At 38.5% G+C, this 20,823-nt stretch overlaps 1 protein-coding gene across 7 annotated transcripts in view; it reads left to right on the forward strand.

The window, feature by feature from the left end:
• The window catches only part of bcr (BCR activator of RhoGEF and GTPase), an 85,596-nt gene extending 69,783 nt beyond the window's left edge, over positions 1–15,813 (forward strand). For 5 of the 7 annotated variants that reach the window (XM_053339642.1, XM_053339646.1, XM_053339644.1 and 2 more), the window contains 15 exons: positions 3,731–3,852; positions 4,142–4,307; positions 4,472–4,591; positions 4,974–5,049; positions 5,236–5,340; positions 5,788–5,862; positions 6,264–6,361; positions 8,438–8,569; positions 11,463–11,522; positions 11,843–11,952; positions 12,861–13,000; positions 13,846–13,980; positions 14,173–14,278; positions 15,403–15,565; positions 15,724–15,813. In XM_053339642.1, coding sequence (XP_053195617.1) covers positions 3,731–3,852; positions 4,142–4,307; positions 4,472–4,591; positions 4,974–5,049; positions 5,236–5,340; positions 5,788–5,862; positions 6,264–6,361; positions 8,438–8,569; positions 11,463–11,522; positions 11,843–11,952; positions 12,861–13,000; positions 13,846–13,980; positions 14,173–14,278; positions 15,403–15,565; positions 15,724–15,813 — 1,698 coding nt within the window. Of the gene's footprint in view, positions 1–3,730; positions 3,853–4,141; positions 4,308–4,471; positions 4,592–4,973; positions 5,050–5,235; positions 5,345–5,785; positions 5,863–6,263; positions 6,362–8,437; positions 8,570–11,462; positions 11,523–11,842; positions 11,953–12,860; positions 13,001–13,845; positions 13,981–14,172; positions 14,279–15,402; positions 15,566–15,723 lie in introns of all 7 variants that reach the window. The other 2 variants (XM_053339643.1, XM_053339648.1) reach the window with 2 other exon arrangements.
• Positions 15,814–20,823: the final 5,010 nt, after the last annotated feature.

Consider the following 20,823-nt stretch of genomic DNA (forward strand, 5'->3'; position numbering starts at 1 on the left):
GTTATTACACTTTTAAATGTGGCCTCCTGAAGTGACCTGCATGCTCAGTTGGTCATTAATGATGTCACGCACAGAACGGTGTTTACGGAAGCGAACATGACAACAGCAACAGCCGGTAAAGGTACTGGAAGTCTCATTTGTGGTCTAATGTTAAAAACAGTGTGTGGCGGCAAATTTGTGAGCGGGTGATGATGAGACCTGACTGTTCAGATTGCGCTCACATTCAAAAAAATCCGATATGTATCTGATTCAGTACCACATTTGAAAGTGGCCTGAATCGGATTTGAAAATGTCAGATTCAGTGCGACTTGTGCTATTCACATTGTCAGAACCAAATCAGATATGGGTCACATTTGAGCGAACAAATCGGATTCAGGTCACTTTTATCTGCAGTGTGAACGTAGCCTTAGAGCCAAGAAACAACATGCAGGACGGGATGCCCCAAGATCAGGATTTAAAAAGACTGTGTTAGATGAATTGCTGTAGATCAAAGATTTTCTTCTTTTCAATTTCTGATTCAAAAAAATTAATACGATTTCATTAATGCTGATGATTTAATAGGGACTAAAACCTTTGTTCCAGATTGCTAATAGCAGGCTTGAATGTACAGGTTAAACAGACGCTTATGTGTCCCAGTGTTGTGTTATCCCCCCCACATGATTCACATTCACTCGCACACAGTCAGAAGCCTGTAAATCCTCGATCTGGCTGTTATCCCTCCTTTTATCTTATCTCTTTATCATGAGATCAATGGACTAGAGGATTACCCGTGAGGCGTGATGGGCAGTGTACTTCCTCAGTCCAGTTTGAGACAAATCTCATAGCTCCTGCTTAACACGAAAGAGTGTCATCACTTTTCTGCTGAACCTTCCTGAGTAGGTGGACAGTTAAAGTGCTTTGTGGATAGTATACCTAATCTACTGTTGTATGTTTTGTTTGGTTATTCAATCAATAATCCAGTCCAGTGTATGTATTTGCTCGTTATGATTATCACAGGAGATACTAGCTGTGAAAACCAGTTGACTTGCACACTAGAATTCGTACTGTCCTCTCTGGTAGATGTCCATAGAGAAAAAAATGCTTAAAAAGTAAAAATTGCAACATCAATGCAAAAATCAACCCTTATTTTAAGGTTTATTAATAATCTGCTAAGAACTGGATGCACTAATTGGCATGAGGAAAGACATCATAAGCAGGAGAATTTGGTTCCATATCTATTTTTCCTAGTTTACTTATGATAGTTTAATCCTTGTTTATATATGCTATAATCTGCATGTAATTGGCAATGGATTAAATGCTCTTTAAACCTCAAATCCATGACCATATAACAGATATGTGATATAAGGATCAGACTGACGGTGTGTTGTGTTCATGTATAGCTTCACAGTATGACTCCAGTATTCTTCATTCTTCTCTATACAGTTTAATGATGTGTTTGAGGAACATGCTAAAAATGAAGAGCAGCATTGTGACCCGTGTCTCGTTCTGATTATTGTACACGTCCTATATATAGACCGATGTGACAGCGTGAAGACAGCCAGAAGCAAGGGAAGATGGAGCTTTTCTTTTATATTCTTCTCAGAAAATATCCTCAAGGGATTATAAATTACATGTGGGATGACTTCATAGATGTGGCATCAAGGTACCCAAAAATAAAGGATGGAGACTGAATGATGAACGTGTAAACTTAATGATGAGCAGTTTCAAAATATATGTAGTCTGTGTTACAGCACAAAATGGATCAGGAAGTTATATCTGGACAATGGTGAAGAGGGAAGGAATGAGATGTTTTGTGTTGACTGATAGATCTTTGTTGCCACTAGAGACAAATGCCAAAAAGACACAAAGCAACCCCATCTGGAAGTTATCTATCGCTAGCCGTCACCATCGCATGCTTCATTATCTAGCTAGAAACTAATAATTACATCCACTATTGGGAATTCAACTTTTATTAGATCCTTATTTGTGTCACATGGTTTGGTGTCTATAGTGAGAAACAGTGGCATTACATCACTTCCATCGGTAGCTACCCTGTCTCTCTTTCTCTGGCTTCTTCTTCTCTCAGTTCCCTCTCTCACTTTCCTGCTCTTATTTCTCTCTAGCTTTTCGTCACCCTCCCTCCTTTCACCCTCTTTATTGTAAGCAGTGATACAGCATGGTCCTCCTCTTTACCAGCAGATGTCCGGTCAGATTTTGTGAGCACATCAGTCTCTCCAACAGTAGCATCAGCTCCACTTCAGCATGGTCTGGTGGTGACAGTGACTGTGTGTTCTTGATGGAGGGGGGAGGAAAAGGAGAGTCACACCAAGATAGGGATGGGATTGGTTCTGAGCAGACATGATGTCACGCTTGAAGGCTTTTTACTGGCAGGGTGTCGTGTGATTGACCGGGTCTGGAGAAGGGGGTGCTAGTGTGAAGCAATATGAAAGTGAGAGAGAAGCTGTAAGAAGCTAAGGTGTCTTGATGAGAAAAACAGAAATAGTAAAATGTGCATTTAAGTTTTTCAAACCTACTTTCTGATTTGCTTGGTTCGGTGAGCAGCAGTGCATGGACCATTATGTCTGCATGTCGGTAATGGCATAGCTTATTAGCTCTCATTCTTCCTGTCAATGTTTCTTACTGGAAGAAAATATTCATCCCAAGTTTTGTCAGCTGACAGAACTTCGATAAGTCACATTCTAATGTTTTAACTTTAGTTAAATTGGATTACATGCATTTCTGCCTATTGTATATTTGCAAAGGTTTGAATACACTGAATGTGTCTGTTAAAAAAATCTGATTATTACCCCTAAAACAATTGATGTAATCAAGAAAAATAACAATTACTGGTGGAGGAAATCAGCTGGAAACTTGCAGAATGATCAAAACTGAGCACTTACAACACACGTTTACAAAAAGGATGAGCATAAAGGCACAACTGAATTAATATTTGCAAGTTTTCCTGCTGATCTCAAATACAGAAATCCATTTTATTCTCTCCTCTTTTTTTGCAGTAGTCACAAGTAAAGCTAACATTACACACATGATGAGGTGGACGGTTTACTACTGACTTGTGGTTTGACATCTGTCTGCTGCCTGTGTTGTCCACACTTGTAAATGTCTTCTCTTACTTGGAAAATTACATCACTGCCCCCTTTTGGTATATGACAGTATTACATACCTCATTACATAGTCTGACATCAGTGACTAGTCCCAGTAGCTCCTAATATCACTGTTCATTTCCTGCATAGCTCATTCATTCATTCCTTTGTGACCAGAAAATGGATGATTGTTCCTCTCCCGGAATATGAAAAAAATAATTTACTTGGCAATCAGTACAAATGATGCATCCACACGTTTGGATAATTGCAGGTTTCTTATGTAATGAACATCATTATGTTGGGTGTTAAACCTTTGTTTGGGTGCAAGGTGTGTTTTGATGATGATGGAGCTGCAAGTAAAAGCTTTGTCTTGCTGATTTTTTTTTTTAACCACGACTCACAGAAATGGCCTTGAAACTGATTATTACCAAGCAGCCCCCCCCCCTCTAATATTACAGAATGTATATTGAATTTTCATTTGAGAACAATGTCAATGCTTATTCCATTGGCCAAAAAATCCTAAACAGCAACAGTTTTCTGTTACATACTGTAGATCTGTCTGTCACCTGAGCTAATTGCACACAGTTTGGTTATTGACATGATCAGCTTCATGTCACTAATATACCTAATCACTGTTGTTGTCCCTGCAGAATCGGCAGCTGTTGAGAGATAGTTTCATGGTAGAGTTGGTGGAGGGAGCCAGGAAGCTGCGGCATGTCTTCCTCTTCAGTGACCTGCTGCTCTGCGCCAAACTGAAGAAACAGATCGGAGGGTAAGAATTGAACGATGAGTGTGGTGAATTATTGCAACTTGTAAAATCAGATTAAATTCCTTTAAAATATTAATGCCATTTTTATTCTTTTCTCCATTAGCACAATGAACCTTTCCGTGTTCTCTAATAACAGATGACTCTCAGATAAAGAATTCTTGGCTTTTGGTTTTTTCTTACTTAACTTTATATTTTTCTCCCCTTTCCTCTGCCCCCCCCCTTTCCCCCAACTCATCATCTTTATCCTCCTTTATTACTCCACTTCCTCCTTTACATCCCTCTTCCTCTGCAGTAAAAACCAACAGTATGACAGTAAGTGGTACATCCCCCTAACCGAGCTGACCTTCCAGGGCCCCGAAGAGGCCGAACCACTTACTATCCCCCAGGTCCCTGATGAAGAGCTGGATGCCATGAAGGTTAAGATCTCACACCTTCGCAGTGAGATCCAGAGAGAGAAGGTAATGTGGATACACACCGGTGCAAATTAGATTTAGATTTACTATAACTGTGACAAGATCCTTTATATCATTTGAAGCATAAAAATGTAGTGATTTGCTTCAAGGTTTCCCACAGAAACATGTATAGTTGCTTTTGAATCATGTTTTCACACCTGTGATTTCAGAGAGCCAACAAGGGTTCTAAAGTCATCGACCGTCTCAGGAAGAAGCTGTCTGAGCAGGAGTCTCTGCTCCTCCTCATGTCTCCAAGCACGCCCCTCCGACTCTACAACAAGAACGGCAAGGTGATGACATTCTCCAACTCTTTTTCTTCAATCAGATTTTTTATCATAATTTCTGCCCCCTCCTCCTCTTCCTCATCCTCCTCTCACTGCTCCTTTTGTGCTCTTCTTCTCCACATTTGATCTTTTCTCCCAACCACCTCTCCTCATTTTGCTTCTTTTTTTGTTCTCCTCCAGCTTCATACCCAGCACAATATTCCCCGATCTTCCATAAAATTAATTCACCTTGATCTGTCTCATGCACAGACTTCCTCGTAGCACTGTATATGATGTTTTACATCTGTGAAAGCAGGTGGAATGAGAAAACGCCACAGAACAGTCAGATTTGTTTCATTCAGCTTCTGAAATAATAGTCATTTTTTGTATCTGTGTGTTTGTGTTTCAGAGTTACAGTTTTCTGATTTCATCTGACTATGAACGTGCAGAGTGGAAGGAGATAATTAAGGAACACCAGAAGAAATGTACGTGTCTCAGAGTCAAAACCAAATATTATTGATCACACATACATTGATAACTTTACTTATCCAGGAAACTTTTGATGGAGTAACAGATCCAAGTTGTTTATCATTTGTTATTCTCATTATCAGTTTCAATAAGATAGATGCTCCTTTTGATAAGCACTAATTGTTCTCATAACTTCCCTTTAGGTTTGAAAACTTCCTCCTTGACTTCTATGGAGCTGCAGATGTTGACCAGCTCCTGTTTAAAACTGCAGACTGTCCACCACATTCCACTTAGTGTCAATAAAGAGGGTAAGATACTTATTTTTGTATTCGAAAGTATTTGTTTTTAGCCCTCATGCAGATGCTGTTTACACTTGAAGTTTTCTGAAACTGTCAAATGAATGATTTTGTAGATTCTGCTGTGTTACATTATAAAGTATTTGTTGCAGAAGTGTAGCTACGCTTTCATGCTTTCTTGGCTTCTTGGCTCCTTACTTGAGTCCATGTCTTGGATGGAAGCTTTGTTGTAAACTATGAAGAAGTTAAAAAAAATATTAAAAGCCTGTCAAAAGAAATGGTTATGATTAATAATTGTGGGTGAGATGAGGATAAAAAGTACAGAGAGGTTTAAGCCAAATGTTTTACACTGTATGATTCTGCTCCAAAACAAACAGAGATCTGCATGTTTTTCTAATCCCTCCTCACTCTCTTTCTTTTTTTTTTCTCTGCCTGCTGACTGTTTGACTGTTTTTCCAGAGGATGAATCCCCCGGTCTCTACGGGTTCCTGAATGTAATCGTCCACTCTGCCTCCGGCCTCAAACAGAGCTTGAGTGAGTCACTTTCAGCCTCTATGCAAGCATCCAAAAATACAGATAATCAGACAAAACGAGCTGAAAGTTTTATACTACTGAGAAAACTCAACTGTCGCATGATTATGGAGCAGTGGAAAGACAGTTTTGTGTGTTTATTTTGTTGTTGTAGTTGTTGTCATGGTGGAATGGAAAGAAATGCAGGAATTCTTTGTTTCCTTCATAAATTACGTTCATTTTTAGAACAAAGTTTCACCCGCTGGTTTGTTCTATTCACCACTTTTCACAATATGAAAATATACTGTTGAAGCGTTTGACACAGTGATTCTGAGTCATTTTGCTATTTCAGTTGCTAACGTAATTCACAAAGAACACCTCAACAGCCTTGTGACTTTCTGTTCCAACCCTTTCTTCTCTGTCAGATCTCTACTGCACATTGGAGGTGGACTCCTTTGGTTTCTTTTCAAATAAAGCCAAGACGAGAGTATATCGATATACCACTGAACCCAAATGGAATGAGGTAAGAGATCAGTCCAATACATGCTTATATTACTGCCTGGCCAAAAAAAAGGTCACACAATCTAATATTTCGTTGGACCACCTTTAGCTTTGATTATGGCACGCTGTGGCATTGTTTCGGTAAGATTCTGCAATGTCACAAGATTTATTTCCGTCCAGTGTTGCATACATTTTTCACCAAGATCTTATTGATGATGGGAGAGTCGAACCACTGCGCAAAGCCTTCTCCAGCACATCCCAAAGATTCTCAATGGGGTGAAGGTCTGGATTCTGTGGTGGACAAGCCATGTGTGAAAATGATGTCTCATGCTCCCTGAACCACTATTTCACAATTTGAGCCAGATGAATCATGGCATTGTCATCTTGAAATATTCCTGTGCATTAAACATAGCCCTGAGTTCTACTGTTGTTCTACTGTTCGCACAATGTGAAGGGAACTCAAGGGATTGGAACTGAACAGCTGTGTAGCCTTAAGAAAACCACTAATCAGTGAGGCTAATCGGGAAAAAAGGCTTCAATTTGCTAGGGAGCATAAAGATTGGACTCTGGAGCAATGGAAGAAGGTCATGTGGTCTGATGAGTCCAGATTGACCCTGTCCCAGAGTGATGGGCGCAGGGTAAGACGAGAGGCAGATGAAGTGATGCACCCATCATGCCTAGTGTCTACTGTACAAGCCTGTTGGGGCAGTGCTATGATCTGGGGTTGCTGCAGTTGGTCAGGTCTAGGTTCAGCAACATTATGTGCCCAAAGAATGAGGTCAGCTGACTACCTGAATATACTGAATGACCAGGTTATTCCATCAATGGAATTTTTCTTCCCTGATGGTACGGGCATATTCCAAGATGACAATGCCAGGATTCATCAGGCTCAAATTATGAAAGAGTGGTTCAGGGAGCATGAGACATCATTTTCACACGTGGCTTGTCCACCACAGAGTCCAGACCTTAACCCCATTGAGAATCTTTGGGATGTGCTGGAGAAGGCTTTGCGCAGTGGTTCAACTCTCCCATCATCTATACAAGATCTTGGTGAAAAATGAGTGCAACACTGGACGGAAATAAATCTTGTTACATTGCAGAAGCTTATCGAAACAATGCCACAGTGAATGCATGCCGTAATCAAAGCTAAAGGCAGTCCAACAAAAAATTTTTGCACATATCCCCAGTGCCTGGATCAGTTATAGGTTGATGCTGAAATTCTGGACATTTTAAACATGTTTTATTAATCACACATGACACCGGCTTTTTGAATGAAGACAGTCAAATTGGTATCTGCGCAGTTTAGTTCTTAAGCTGTTGAATCAAATTGACATTGACAGATGATTATAAATAAATGTACACTGTGCAAATGTCAACAAACATATCAAATACAATATAACAAAGGGCCTTTCTTTGTTGTTTTTTGTGTGTGGAAGACCAATTCACAAAGACGTCCATGACAGCATCTCGGTCATGTATCCTATCTGACATCTGCTTCTGTAATCACTTTCAGCTTTCCATCTTTGGGTAATGTAAATATGAATGTAAAAGAAAAAAAACACTCAGAGCATCTGCAGCCCCTGTAAACGTACAGCCAACACACAAACATGTATGCATTAATGACACAGCTGGATGTCGGAGGTTATCAGTACAGAGGAACAAGAGCTTTGAGACACAATCAGTAGATAATTCATCTGCAGAGCAATTTTTCTATCGTGGGCCCAAAGACTCTTTGAGGATTCTGCTCAGCAAAGTGGAAATAATATCAGTTAATGAGGAGCTGCTGGTGATGACTCACATCTGTCCAAATGTTAAGTGAACCAACACAATGTGGGCCTCGGAACGATGTGCAGACCATATGCAGAGTGCTCCCTTACATAATTACAGGGAATGTTGGTCAGCTCTGTTTTATGTGGTTAGATGTATGCAGACAAAATATAGTGGGTTTTCACATTTTTCTTGGTCTATAATTTCTCTGTTTCTCATCATCTTTGTCATTCTTGTTCTGCCTTTATTTTTGTCATTGTTTTTCAGTCAATGCAAGCTTTGATGTTTTTACCTTTCTTTGCAACAAAAAGTTGTTTTTTTTCCTCCTCAGGAGTTTGAGATTGAGCTGGAGGGCTCTCAGACCCTGAGGCTCCTCTGCTATGAGAAGTGTTACAACAAGACCAAGCAGAACAAAGAGGATGGAGAGAGCACAGACCGCATCATGGGGAAAGGACAGATCCCGGTATGACATCACCCCCCTTTCAGCAGACCCACCGTGACTCATTACTGATAGGCGGTTATGTCACCACCACTGCTATGAAGCATGAAATCCATATTGTTGCTCAATGAATGGACTTAAACAGAGCATGACGTTGCAAGTGGCTGGATTAGATGAATTACCTTAATATGTAATGGATGGGTAGAGGTCGGTTGAATTGATAGAAATGGTTGTTCAGAACATGGGTGTGTAATTTAAATAATTTTTTTAAATGGTCACTCTGCTCCGTTAGGATTTACAATGAAGCAAAAGAATGAGCAGCATCTCTGACAGAATGACAAAAAACCCTTGGAGCAATCATAGTGCTGCCACGTTTAACTGTTTAAAACATTCGTCACACTCTGAGGTCTATAATGGTTATTGAATAACAGCGTCCTGCACAGGTGGAATTTGCATCGATGAAATTAAGTGCTCTGCCTATAAAAATACCAAAATCCTGAGCAACACTCCTGAAAAAAACCAACAACTCAGACACTGTCCTGACAGTCTGGCCATGAGACTGACTGATTCCAAGTTGATAGCAGATCTAAATAGCAGGTATTTAGGTTGACACGACGACACCAAACTGCAAGATAAGCCAGATGTCACTCAGGAGATAAACAGAGAGAAAGATACAGCAGGGAGAGAAAAAAAGATTTGGAAACATGAGTCACTGCTTTGATTCACTGGCACTAAATTCCTTCTGTACTCACTCCTCCACCCACAAACAGGTCAAGTATGTGTGTGTCAGTGTACACGTGTGCGATTGGACACAGCTGAACACTGGTGTCTGGGTATTTGAAAGATGTGTAACGGGTTATTTTCTTGCTTTCTTCACCAAACTTTCGGACAATAGGACAAGTCTCTATGTGTGTGCACTCTGCCAAAACAGCGAATTATAGTCACATGCTCCACCTAGTGGTTCCCTTCATAATCCTGAGATATGATCGCTTCTTGACTGATGATGTCATTCAAAACAAACCATCCAGAGTGGTGAGAAAGTTGCTCAGCAGGGTTGTAAATCTAAGGGCGAGAAATTGCTGCTCCTGTCTTCAGCACGGGCCTCAGATTACTGCTCAGTTTTATTGTTTTACCAACCATTTACTTGCCAGAGCAGCTGGTAGCCAAACATACCACCCATTTGTTGGTAATTTACTATTAACCTACTTAAAAATGTCTCTGACACATGTAAATATAATATAGTAGTGCATTTAAAATGTTTACTTATTCATTTGCTTTGTCAACATCTGCTGTATGTGCTTATTGTTGACTTATGAATATGTGGCTCTAATAGAAACCTACACACCCACTGTATGACTGTGAAGGTATGCAGGAAATTGAAAATGAAATGTATTTGAGTCCGTAAATCATTATACTAACAACAAAAAACAGTAACTCCCAGCAAAACAGTACAGCAAAGTTAAGATATAGTAAAGTATGCAATGCAAAATGATTGCTGTTACTGGCTGAAAGGTTTGGACAGGACACTTTTTACAATTCGGAATCAATTTATTCTCTGTGAACAAAACTTGTAACTTGTTCATTATTTCTTCTTTTACGCAACTCACTAATCATACATATCACAAGTCATATTAGATGTTTTCAGGTACTAAATAATTTTTAACTAAACATTGCAGGCCTCATCAGCTATTTGCAGAACTGCATAGTATTTATGTGTTTATCATATTATTGTTATTTATTCTTTCATTAGTGCCCCGGCTCATACTTTCATTTCAGCTTTTAATATGGTGTAGTGTTACAGATCTGTGATTTATTGAAAATAGTTTTGTTGGGAAACAGCACAGACTTCGCTAAACCTTTCACCACTAAAGGTTTGAGAAGATAAAACTGCATTTGATCACAAAAAAACAAATATGAGCTTTTAAAACATTTTTATCAGAAAGCAAGTGGAGCCCTTATGACTTTGCTGTTTTTTAGTGGGATGTATTCTTTCTAGATAAATGGCTCAAACCAAAGAGTGCTCTCAGCAGTGAAAGATTCAGTTATGGGAACCATGATTAAGCTTTGCACGCAACCAGATGGGGTTTAGTCTAGGTAAACATACAGCATACGATATAGTATATTGCGTGTGTTTATTTCCTCACGTTAGATATGTGTGTGTGTGTGTGTGTACTCAGCTTTTATTGCCCCAGATGGCCGTGGCCCTGTCAGATCTGAATGTGTGTGTGTGTGTTTGTGTGTGCATGCATATTTGGGTGTGAATTTAGTCCCTCTAAACAAATTGTATTTGTGTCATCATGTTTCTAAAAATACAACAAAACCACCTTTAAAACATTCCACTGTCATAGAGGGAAGATTTGTACTGTTGATGCACTTATAATTTAATGCACTGTGATGTTGACATAGCTGAGCAGTACATAAGTAGGGCGAGAGTATGTAGAGACAGTTTAATCTCAACAAAGCAAATAAACATTAAAAATTCATGTAACTACAGTGGTTCATGAGAAAATAGATTGTGTCTTGGCAAATCATATAAAACATTCTTTTGTCGTCTTTAATTTTTCGATCTACATGTATCTGGATCTGTATCAAAATCTAATTCCACTGCCAAAAATGTTATTGAAATTTGTTTGCAAGAATTTTTTTGTATATATCCTTCTACCACCAAGCATACAAGTAACTGAAAGTAAAGCAAACCTTTTTGATTGATGTAGCCAGTTAACACTCTTATACCAGCATGAGCTCAAACATTATAACACATCAAACACTGCAACTTACACTTCAAAAAGAGTTTAAAATGCTGAGTCAGGAGACCTTTTTCACACATGTGCCATGGTTTTGGATATACAGGAATATCATAGTTCAAATAAAGTGTCACTATGAAATGTATTAAAACTTTTCTCGTCTCCTCACTCAGCTTGACCCTCAGACTCTTCAAGGCAAAGACTGGCAGAGAACAGTTATTCCCATGAACGGGGTGAGTGGATCACATCGACTTTCTACTTTATACTATTAGTTTGATGCAGTCTTTTTCTGTTAAGCAGTTGTCAAATCTGAAAGTACTCATATTATTAGGTGTCAGAGTCAGTGATGATACAACCTCATATCATAGTAGCACTTACCAGTAAGGGATCAACGATGTCTCCAGGAGGTGGTGCAGCAGTGCAGTATACATCTGGTTTTAACATGGCAGGATTTCCTCAAGATCTCAGAAAGCCATTGTAGATTGCAGGCTTGTAGATCGGCTTCTTGCTCTGTAAACCTGCATAACTTTAAGTCCTTTTTTCCGCATATCAGATCGAGGTCAAACTATCCATGAAGTTCACCAGCCGAGAGTTCAGCCTGAAGAGGATGCCCTCGCGGAAACCCATGGGTGTGTTTGGAGTCAAGATTTCCACTGTGACCAAGTGAGTTGACACAGAAGCTGTTTGATTACAGAATAACTATCTGTACTATTTAAGTACCAACCACGCCCCCATGTTCAGTTGGATGGATGCTTGTCCTCCACCTGAAGTGTCTTATTCCAGTCCAGAGGTCAGCAATTGGGTTCAACCCTTGGCCAGTTTTTTTTCATACAGAGCTCACACATTAATATTTATTTACTTGTAAGTTTGACCTAATTTTATTACCAGCACTGTTCCAATAACATGGTTGTCCTCACTTGGGGGCAGTATTTTATGCAACAAGGTTATATTCATTACAATTTACCCAAGCAATTTTTTTGGGGGGGTTTGTTGTAAATTTAAAAAAAAAAAGTAAAAGTGTTGATGGAAACTGTAATTCAAGACTGTAGCTTTAATTATGGAGCCAGATGTTAGGGATAGTCTGTAGGAAGCTATCTGCAAACACTTAAACCAGACTTTGGCATGTTTTAGCCCATTAATTAAAAATCATGTATATTTTACAGTATTGCTGACTATTTTCTAAAGCATAGCACATGATTTACAGCCTTTGGTTTCTATTTGTTTCCTTATTCTATGAAAGTAAACCTGCAGGCATTTCACACTTTCTTGACATTGTGAACACTTGGTTGGTGATAACTGACATTAATGAGGATTAAAGGTAACAACTGGGTTAACTAAATTTACCCGCAATAATCAATTAGCATTGTAGGTAAAACATTTCAATAGAAACACCTGAGGCATTGCTAGCCCCTCAGTAATTAAAATAATACAAAACACAGCTATTAGTCTTGTTCGTTTTGTCCCTTTATAACTACAAAGAAAACATTTTACACCTCATCATGTATTCAGTATTTTTGCTAATATGTTTTAACTAATTGGATGATAAAAATGTTGTGTTTCTCTCTGCCCAGGCGAGAACGCTCTAAGGTGCCCTACATTGTCCGGCAGTGCCTAGAGGAGATTGAAAGGAGGGGTATGGAGGAAGTGGGCATCTACCGAGTATCAGGAGTGGCCACAGACATTCAGGCCCTGAAGACTGCCTTTGACACCAGTGAGTGCAGCCTTTATCCATTTATCTGTTGTGCACAAAAAGGCATTCAAGAGGCTTTAAATGGACAAATTACAAAATGTTTTTTATAAGAAATAGCAGTCAACACATAAATTTGTGTACTGTACTGGTTTCACAAGATCAGTTTATATATAATGAAGCCTTTAAATCAAACTTTAATTCACTTCTGGCACACATAGCCATGTAGATGTCACCATATTCCAGTTAAAATCATCCACATCTCTCCTTAATGATCTTTCCAAGTTTATTCTGTATGTGGTAACTCTAAAATTATTTATTACATGTAGTAGACATGAGAAAAATGGGGAAAGGAACATATTTTAGAGACACAATAAACCATTTACAGAAGCTACTTGTACTGCAGGTAAACAGAACATGTGATATTACAGAAAGTGGGTATTGTATTCACAAATATGTTTGCTTTGCATTTTCCATATTTCAGTACATCTATCAGCAAATTATAATACTGTAACTGCGATGCATTTCTAGGAAAGAAAGCTGAGAGGATTTATTGACCGTCACCTGAAGGAAATCCTTTTTCTAATCTTTCTGTCTCTGTTAATCAGGTGATCATTATCGTAGCTCTGCATTTGAGGCATTTTCCATTGTGTGAAATGAGTAACCAGACTAACTCTTTATAAGCATTTTGTGTGCGTGTATGTGCACTAATTGTGAAAGTTTCTTACATGGGGTGGAGTTAATTTACTTCTGATGAGATACTGGAGAAATGAGATGCATGGCGACTGCCTGCTTGTGCCAAGATGCTTCCGTTTTGTCAGTGCAAGCCTCCTGTCTTCATGTTGGTCTCATCTTGCTGTCTCCTGCAGATCATAAAGACGTGTCAGTGATGATGAGCGAGATGGACGTCAACGCCATCGCTGGGACCTTGAAGCTATACTTCAGAGAGCTGCCAGAGCCGCTCTTCACTGATGAGCTCTACCCCAATTTTGCAGGCGGCATCAGTAAGTCGACACATCACACAGTTAACTATCTGTCAATCAATCAAGCACACTAAGTATTAGAGATGTAGGTTTTCCACAGTTGCAATATATAAATGTACACCAACGGTTGCTTCATTCACAATAAATTTAAAATGTCAATTTCCATTGTTTTTTATAAATAATGAGCATATCTTGTCCTTTACTTCTGTGTAGCCCTGTCTGATAGTGTTGCCAAAGAGAGCTGTATGCTGAACTTGCTACTGTCACTGCCAGAACCAAACCTGGTCACATTCCTGTTCCTTCTGGATCACCTGAAGAGGTAAGAAAGAACAACTAAAACTAATGCAGATACATTCACAGAATTGCCTTCAATTGCAATAACACAAAAGCATATTAACATAGATCTCAATTTCATTTTTATGTTCCAGTATTATTGAAATTAAGATATAACATTCAAAATGTGCAACTGGGAGAACTACAACTCATATCACTTCACTTACTTGCTGTGGATTATTAAAACAAGAGCAGTCAGTACTTTGGGATGTTTTTCAACTGCAAAATGTCCTCTGGTTACCATGGGGACTTTGACTAATAAGAGGCTCAACTGTTACATGAGCATTAGTACATTGCAGATGCAACTATTCAGTAGCACTGCATGAGTGTCTAATGTGTGGTCCAAGGGTATAGTTTGGCTAGATTAACAAGTGAAGTTTCCATTTTTTATATAATAAAGCAAATAGTAGGCTTTGTTTCAAAACCAAAATAAAAATTAAAATAGTAATGAAAAAAGCAGTAAATCCTCATGTTGGAGAAAGCTTAAAGTCTGTGTAAAGTCAATTCATTGATTTACTTCTAAACATATTATACATGTTGGAAAATGGTTACAGAAAATATGTGAAAAGACTGATAACTATGCATGGACGTAGGGTCCATGTTTCGGGTAGAGGTGGTGACTTTGATTGACAGGGGACACTTGGTAGGGGGCGGGGTTTCAGCGAACTCGGCGGGCACGCCCACAGCATTTGGTAGCAGAGACAGAGGCTGATTTTTACACAACTTTGAAGCCTAATTTCATATATTTGGCAATTTTTTTTATCATTCAAATTTGGCAGGGTGGTTAACAACATACTTTTCTGTGGTATGTAAATCTCAGAACACATATTTATTCTTACTTTACATGGACTTTAAAGTGGCAAATATTTGTGATTCTTGATTAATAAATGACTTAAATGATAAATCAGTCATCAACATGAATAGCAATAGCAATTATTTTTCCATTCTCCAACTAATCGATTAATTCTTTCACCACTAATAAATGACAGAAGCCGTCACATACTCGCACACACAACATACACATCCATCTTGGCACAGTAAGGTCACCTTGTGTGTGGTCTCGTCCTCTATCTACATCACTAATGGACTTGTCCATCTTCCTCTCCCTAGGGTGGCAGAGAAGGAGAGTATCAACAAGATGTCTCTCCACAACCTGGCAACGGTGTTTGGGCCAACCTTGTTGAGGCCCTCTGAGAAGGACAGCAAGATCCCTGCTAACCCCACACAACCCATCAGCATGGGGGACAGCTGGTCCCTGGAAGTTATGGCTCAGGTGAAATTTGTATAGATGACTTCTATCATCTGTTTGTTCCCTCTGGTCTTTTATCTTAGGATTTTGGGATGTTTTTCTGAAAAATATGCTCTGTTAAGATTTAAGGACTTCTTCAGAGCAAGATCCTTTTTAACATATCCTTTCTTACTTCCTTGCAGGTCCAGGTGTTGCTGTATTTCCTGCAGCTGGAGACGATCCCCACACCAGACAGTAAACGACAGAGCATCCTCTTCTCCACTGAAGTATAGAGTGAACATTTGGCTCTGCCTACTTAAGACTTAAAGGAGTGAAAAAGAGAAGGACCTTGGCTCAAAGTGAGCCTGTAGTAGTATGTTTTTGAATTGACTGACCTCTTGCAGCTGTGGAAGGGATTGTCTCCTTGGCTATGCCTGGTGCCCCTCAAACACAAGAGGGCGCCATTGGGCCTCTAAAGCTCAGAGGATGCAAGTCATCTGGTTCATATCTCTCACTACTGTGCATCACACCTGATATTTAGTATAATTCCTCTTACCTTCAGTGATACTGTGGGTAAGCCTGCCATCTGCATTTCTCCACTTTGCTCTTTGTTTGTCTTAACATTGAACCTTTTCAAGCTTGAAGACAGTTGTGGTTCATAAGTCAAAAATTTAAAAATCATGTCCAAATGAGAACGAAATTCTTGATACTTGGAATTAATTCACAAATCAGACATTTGTGTTGGGCATTGTTCTCTATCTGTGTTTATTTTGGACAATCATCAAGACTCTTTTAAAATGTGTTTATCCATCACAAATGTTGCTTGTTGAGGAAAGTTTTAACCACATCTTACACAATTCCTTCGTATCATTTCTAAGAAGACAAGAGGAAGCATCTGTGCTGACCGTGGGAGTTAAACATGAACATCCAGAGCTGCCACTAGATTGACTTTATTGTCCCTCTGTATCATGAAAGCCACTGGAAACCGGCACCTGTACGTTAAAGTGTTTACAACGTAAACAAACCCCCGGTTGGAGTCAGAGACAAACGGCTTGAAGACGGACTTTAAGAGGAAAAAAACAAAGTGATGAAACCTGATGTTTAGTAACACTTCAATTTGACTTCCTGTGGTTTTTCTGACAACGAAAGCAAAAATTCCTCAAATTGTGTTGTTTGTTGTCTCAAGGTAGTCTTCAGCTTAAATATCCAGGAAGCAATATATTTTCTAACATAGGAATCGTCTGTGTTCATACCTTTGCTGACGAAATGTCCTTCTTATTGTAACATAGGACATCTTGCCAAATTACTATGTTGTTTGTTTGTTTGTAGGAAAAAACGAAGCCGTTGTATTTACAGATACAGTATGTACATAATCTTAAAGTTGTTTTTTGGGGTTTTTTTCTTTTTTTGTTCTTTTTGTTTGAACTGATAGAGCAGATAGATCTAAGTGTGTGGAAATCTCCTCTATCAGTTTGGACTCATTGATGCTTCCAGCACCTTAGCAAAGATTTAGCCAGGTGGAGCGGTGGTCATCCTGCATTGTTCTTTTTTGTTTAACAGTATAATCATTGTTGCTATTATTGTAATTTATTTTGGGGGTCCTGGGGGGGAAAATCAGTCTTTGTTTTTTCTATGTGTACTTCTTGGGTTCTATTAAGAAAAGTGGTAGATGTTAGCCTTTGACTTCAAGTCTTGCGGTAAATAAGCAGGATTTAGCCTTGTTCTTATAGAAACTACTCAGCTGTTCTGTCCAGCCTATTGAAATATTGGTTTAGATATTATGAAGGTGACACACATACATTTGTAGTTACAGACTGTATGCTGCTGTGGAGGGAAAAAAAGGCACAAGCTCTTTAACTGCGGGGTGTTCCTCAGCAGTCCATCTCACATCCAGAGACCATCACCTGTCTAGTGTAGACATTATGCAATGTCATAATACAGCACACACACACACACACACACACACATACATACATACATACATACAAACATACATATGACATTGTTGTTTTTGTACCATTGAGTCTGTGGCTGCAGAAGTGCACTCTTGCAATGTTAGAACTACTGTATTACAATTCAAGTGACCTGAGCACTCAGCATTTATGTCTATTGAAGAGAATATCTGTCGGTTTAAATGAAGGAGTATGATTTTGTGTATTTTTCTTCTGTCTGTTTTTTGTTCTCTCATGCTTATGGCAACATGTCCTCCATTTTCCAGTGTTCTCCTTCCTGTTAAGCCTCCAGTTAAGTCTCTTAAAGCTCTAAAGATATTTTGTCAATACTAAATTGACATATCTCTGCGTCCTTGATTTAACATGCAGGCATATTTTCTGTCTGTCTTTTTTTATTATTATTGCTGTCTTGTCAACAAATGTGGGAAGTTGGTTTGAGGATCTGGTTTACATTATTACAGATTGTCCTTTTCTTGCCCATTTAAGGATAAATATCAAGTCTGGTTTGTAAGAAGCTGGTTAATACTAGCTCTGCAGTTAAATGCATGTCTGTGCTGGGCCTTCAATATATGTATCATAGGCATAAAACTATAACCAATTGATCAGTTTAATGGATCTGATAAGGGCTTGTGTGTGGTTGTGACTACATTTAATAACATAGGAAGGCAGATATGAGTAAAAGATATCAATAACAATGTTTGGTTTTTTTAAAACATAAAAGACTTTAGACTTTTGAAGTGTTCTTAAGTGAAGTCTCTTCTTTTGGATACATATCTCTAAATGTTAAGAAACATATACTCACTTTGCTCATTATTCAGCACTATAGCGTCATCATCTTTCTCTTTTCAACATCACTTATAATTGAACAAAAAGGAAATATCAAAATTCATTGTTTGAATGACTACTTAGTCTGTAGATTTTAGGTAAACACATTACTGTATCAACCCAATACACAGTACTGTCAAGATTTTATCCAGAAAGACCTTTAGTCCCATCTCAGTAATAATTTTTTACTGTCATTGTTTACTTCCACTAAGTTTGGCCTACTGTAGCATGCACACATTCTTTCAATATCTATAATCCACCATTCACCCATTCTTTCATTCATCCATCACCTTTATAACAAGTCCCGATTGCCTACACTCTTCTACCCTATCGTGCCTCGACACTTTTGCTTTTGTTTGGCTCTTGTGGTACTCGAAGCCGAGTGGAAACGTTCAGTCTCCCGTTGCCTTTGCTGAGGACAGCCACACAGCTTTCATCTCTCTTATAAACTAAGACAGGACCTTAAACTCAAGCACGGTCTTAGCTCATACTGTAATGCCCGACCTACTCGCCACCTTCATCTGACTGTGATGCTGTAAATCAAACTGTGTAAAAGGACAGAATTTCTCTCCCATGTCCTTATTTTAGCTCTTAAAACTTTAGCTCCTTGTATGCCTTTTATTTGTATTTATTTATGCTTTGTTCCAGTTTGGTAAAGGAAAGTGTACTGGATCTATTTATTTATGATATAATATCATCTAAGGCTAAATTAATGTTGGAAAAATGGTCTTATATGGTGTACTTTCTTTGGGAAGATGTTATGTCGCAGCTTGCTTGTCATCTTCAGGATCGTCGTTATGGATCGTCCTGTTTTTAAATTCCAAATGTGTCTCACTCTTTTGTCCCACAATCATCACCTTTATGTAAACATCTTTGTACCCCAAACTCTTGCAGTTAATCTCTGTAGTTATGTGTGTTGTACAACAGACTGGCCACTGTGATTGTTCAGCTATCTGATTTTGGATAACTGAATAGCAGGCGCAGGTTCTTGTCAGTTTAACAGGTAGATTCTGCGAGTTTACATAACTCAAATGTCTCTTATCTTTGTTTCCATAAAGTTGTATAATATGTATTATACTAGAGAGTACATCATTTGGTTTTCATTTTTATTTATTGTGGCGTCCACTGACATATGAAGCATTGGGGATTGATCGAGCTGGTACACCTTTAGTCTCTTTGAGAAGACAAGCTGTCAGTATGTGGTAGAGGAGAAAAGAGTCTTCTGCATTGTTTTGGTCTGTTGATTGTCAGTGTATCTGCATGTACCCTCTACAATACAGTTCCTTCCATAAACTCAGTCTTTAATTTCTGTACATGGGGTAAAAAAAAGTCAATACCACAAAAAGGTTTCATTTTCTGTATGAACAGGCTGGAGATAACATAGGAGGAACATATTGCTCCATTATGAAAGTTTCAAATTTCCTCCATTTATTGCAAATGACCCTGGTAACATTTCCTTTCTACCCTATGCGGCAACTTCTCTGACATCATGCTGACATTGAATTACACAATTTTGACATTTGGCGTCAACAATGGCAGTTTTGTTTCTTTCAACATGTAATGTGATGCTGAGGATGAGATTTGTCGACCAACCACAAACACTTTCTCTTTTATCTCTCTGGATTTTTTGACTCTCGTTCCTGTTCAATATTCAGTGTTCTGCTTGTAGAACTGTAAAAAGGAATACTGTATTCTGAGGGCAAACATGTTTGGAAGGCATTTGCAGCCTATGTTTGTACACAAAAATGTTAAATAAAATCTCCTGTATCTACATAAAATGATATGTTTGACTATTTATTTTAATTAAAGAGTAAGCTGTAGGGTTTGATGCAAAAACTCTGATATTCTTAAACTAAATTTTTTCATCTATCATGTCTTTTATTGAGGCAGAAATAACTGGGTTCATTAAACATGGCTATCAGTGTTTTTCCTACCCTGGTGTCTCAGCTGACTGACATCATTTTGTGGTTCTTCTGAATGTGCAACTGAAACTAATGATGTACAAACCTTTACAACCACAGTCATTCTTTATAGCGCAAGAACTTACTTCCATTATTTGCTGTGTGCTTGACAATTGTCATGAATAAATCTAATATCCATTTTTCTTTGCCAATTCCAGTCCTGTCGATACTTTTCACAAGTCTGAGTTTTGAAATCTTCTATCAAATACATAACAGCCAAAACAGTTATGCCCATAATTGGAGTAAATTATTTAGAAGGAATGAATCATGAGTCTCACTGATAAACAGTAAGCCTCATGTTTACACTATATAAATGAATCCTCAGAATATGATTGTTGGCTGAGGCAGTTTTATCTTGATGAATTTGTTTAATCTGACCCTTGCATTTGAGTGAGTTAGGCTTTTGAGTGAGTTAGGCTTTATAGTTTAAATGAAGTGTTGTACAGTATATACATGTTTATGTGATGATTACACTTCATGTTTTGAGAATTTTATCAGTTAAGTAGCCTATAATTAATTGAATGGATGAAAATGCATCTCGTTACATGAAAATGGTTTAATTATA

This window comes from Scomber japonicus, chromosome 19 (assembly GCF_027409825.1).
Source record: "Scomber japonicus isolate fScoJap1 chromosome 19, fScoJap1.pri, whole genome shotgun sequence".
Lineage (NCBI taxonomy): Eukaryota > Metazoa > Chordata > Actinopteri > Scombriformes > Scombridae > Scomber > Scomber japonicus.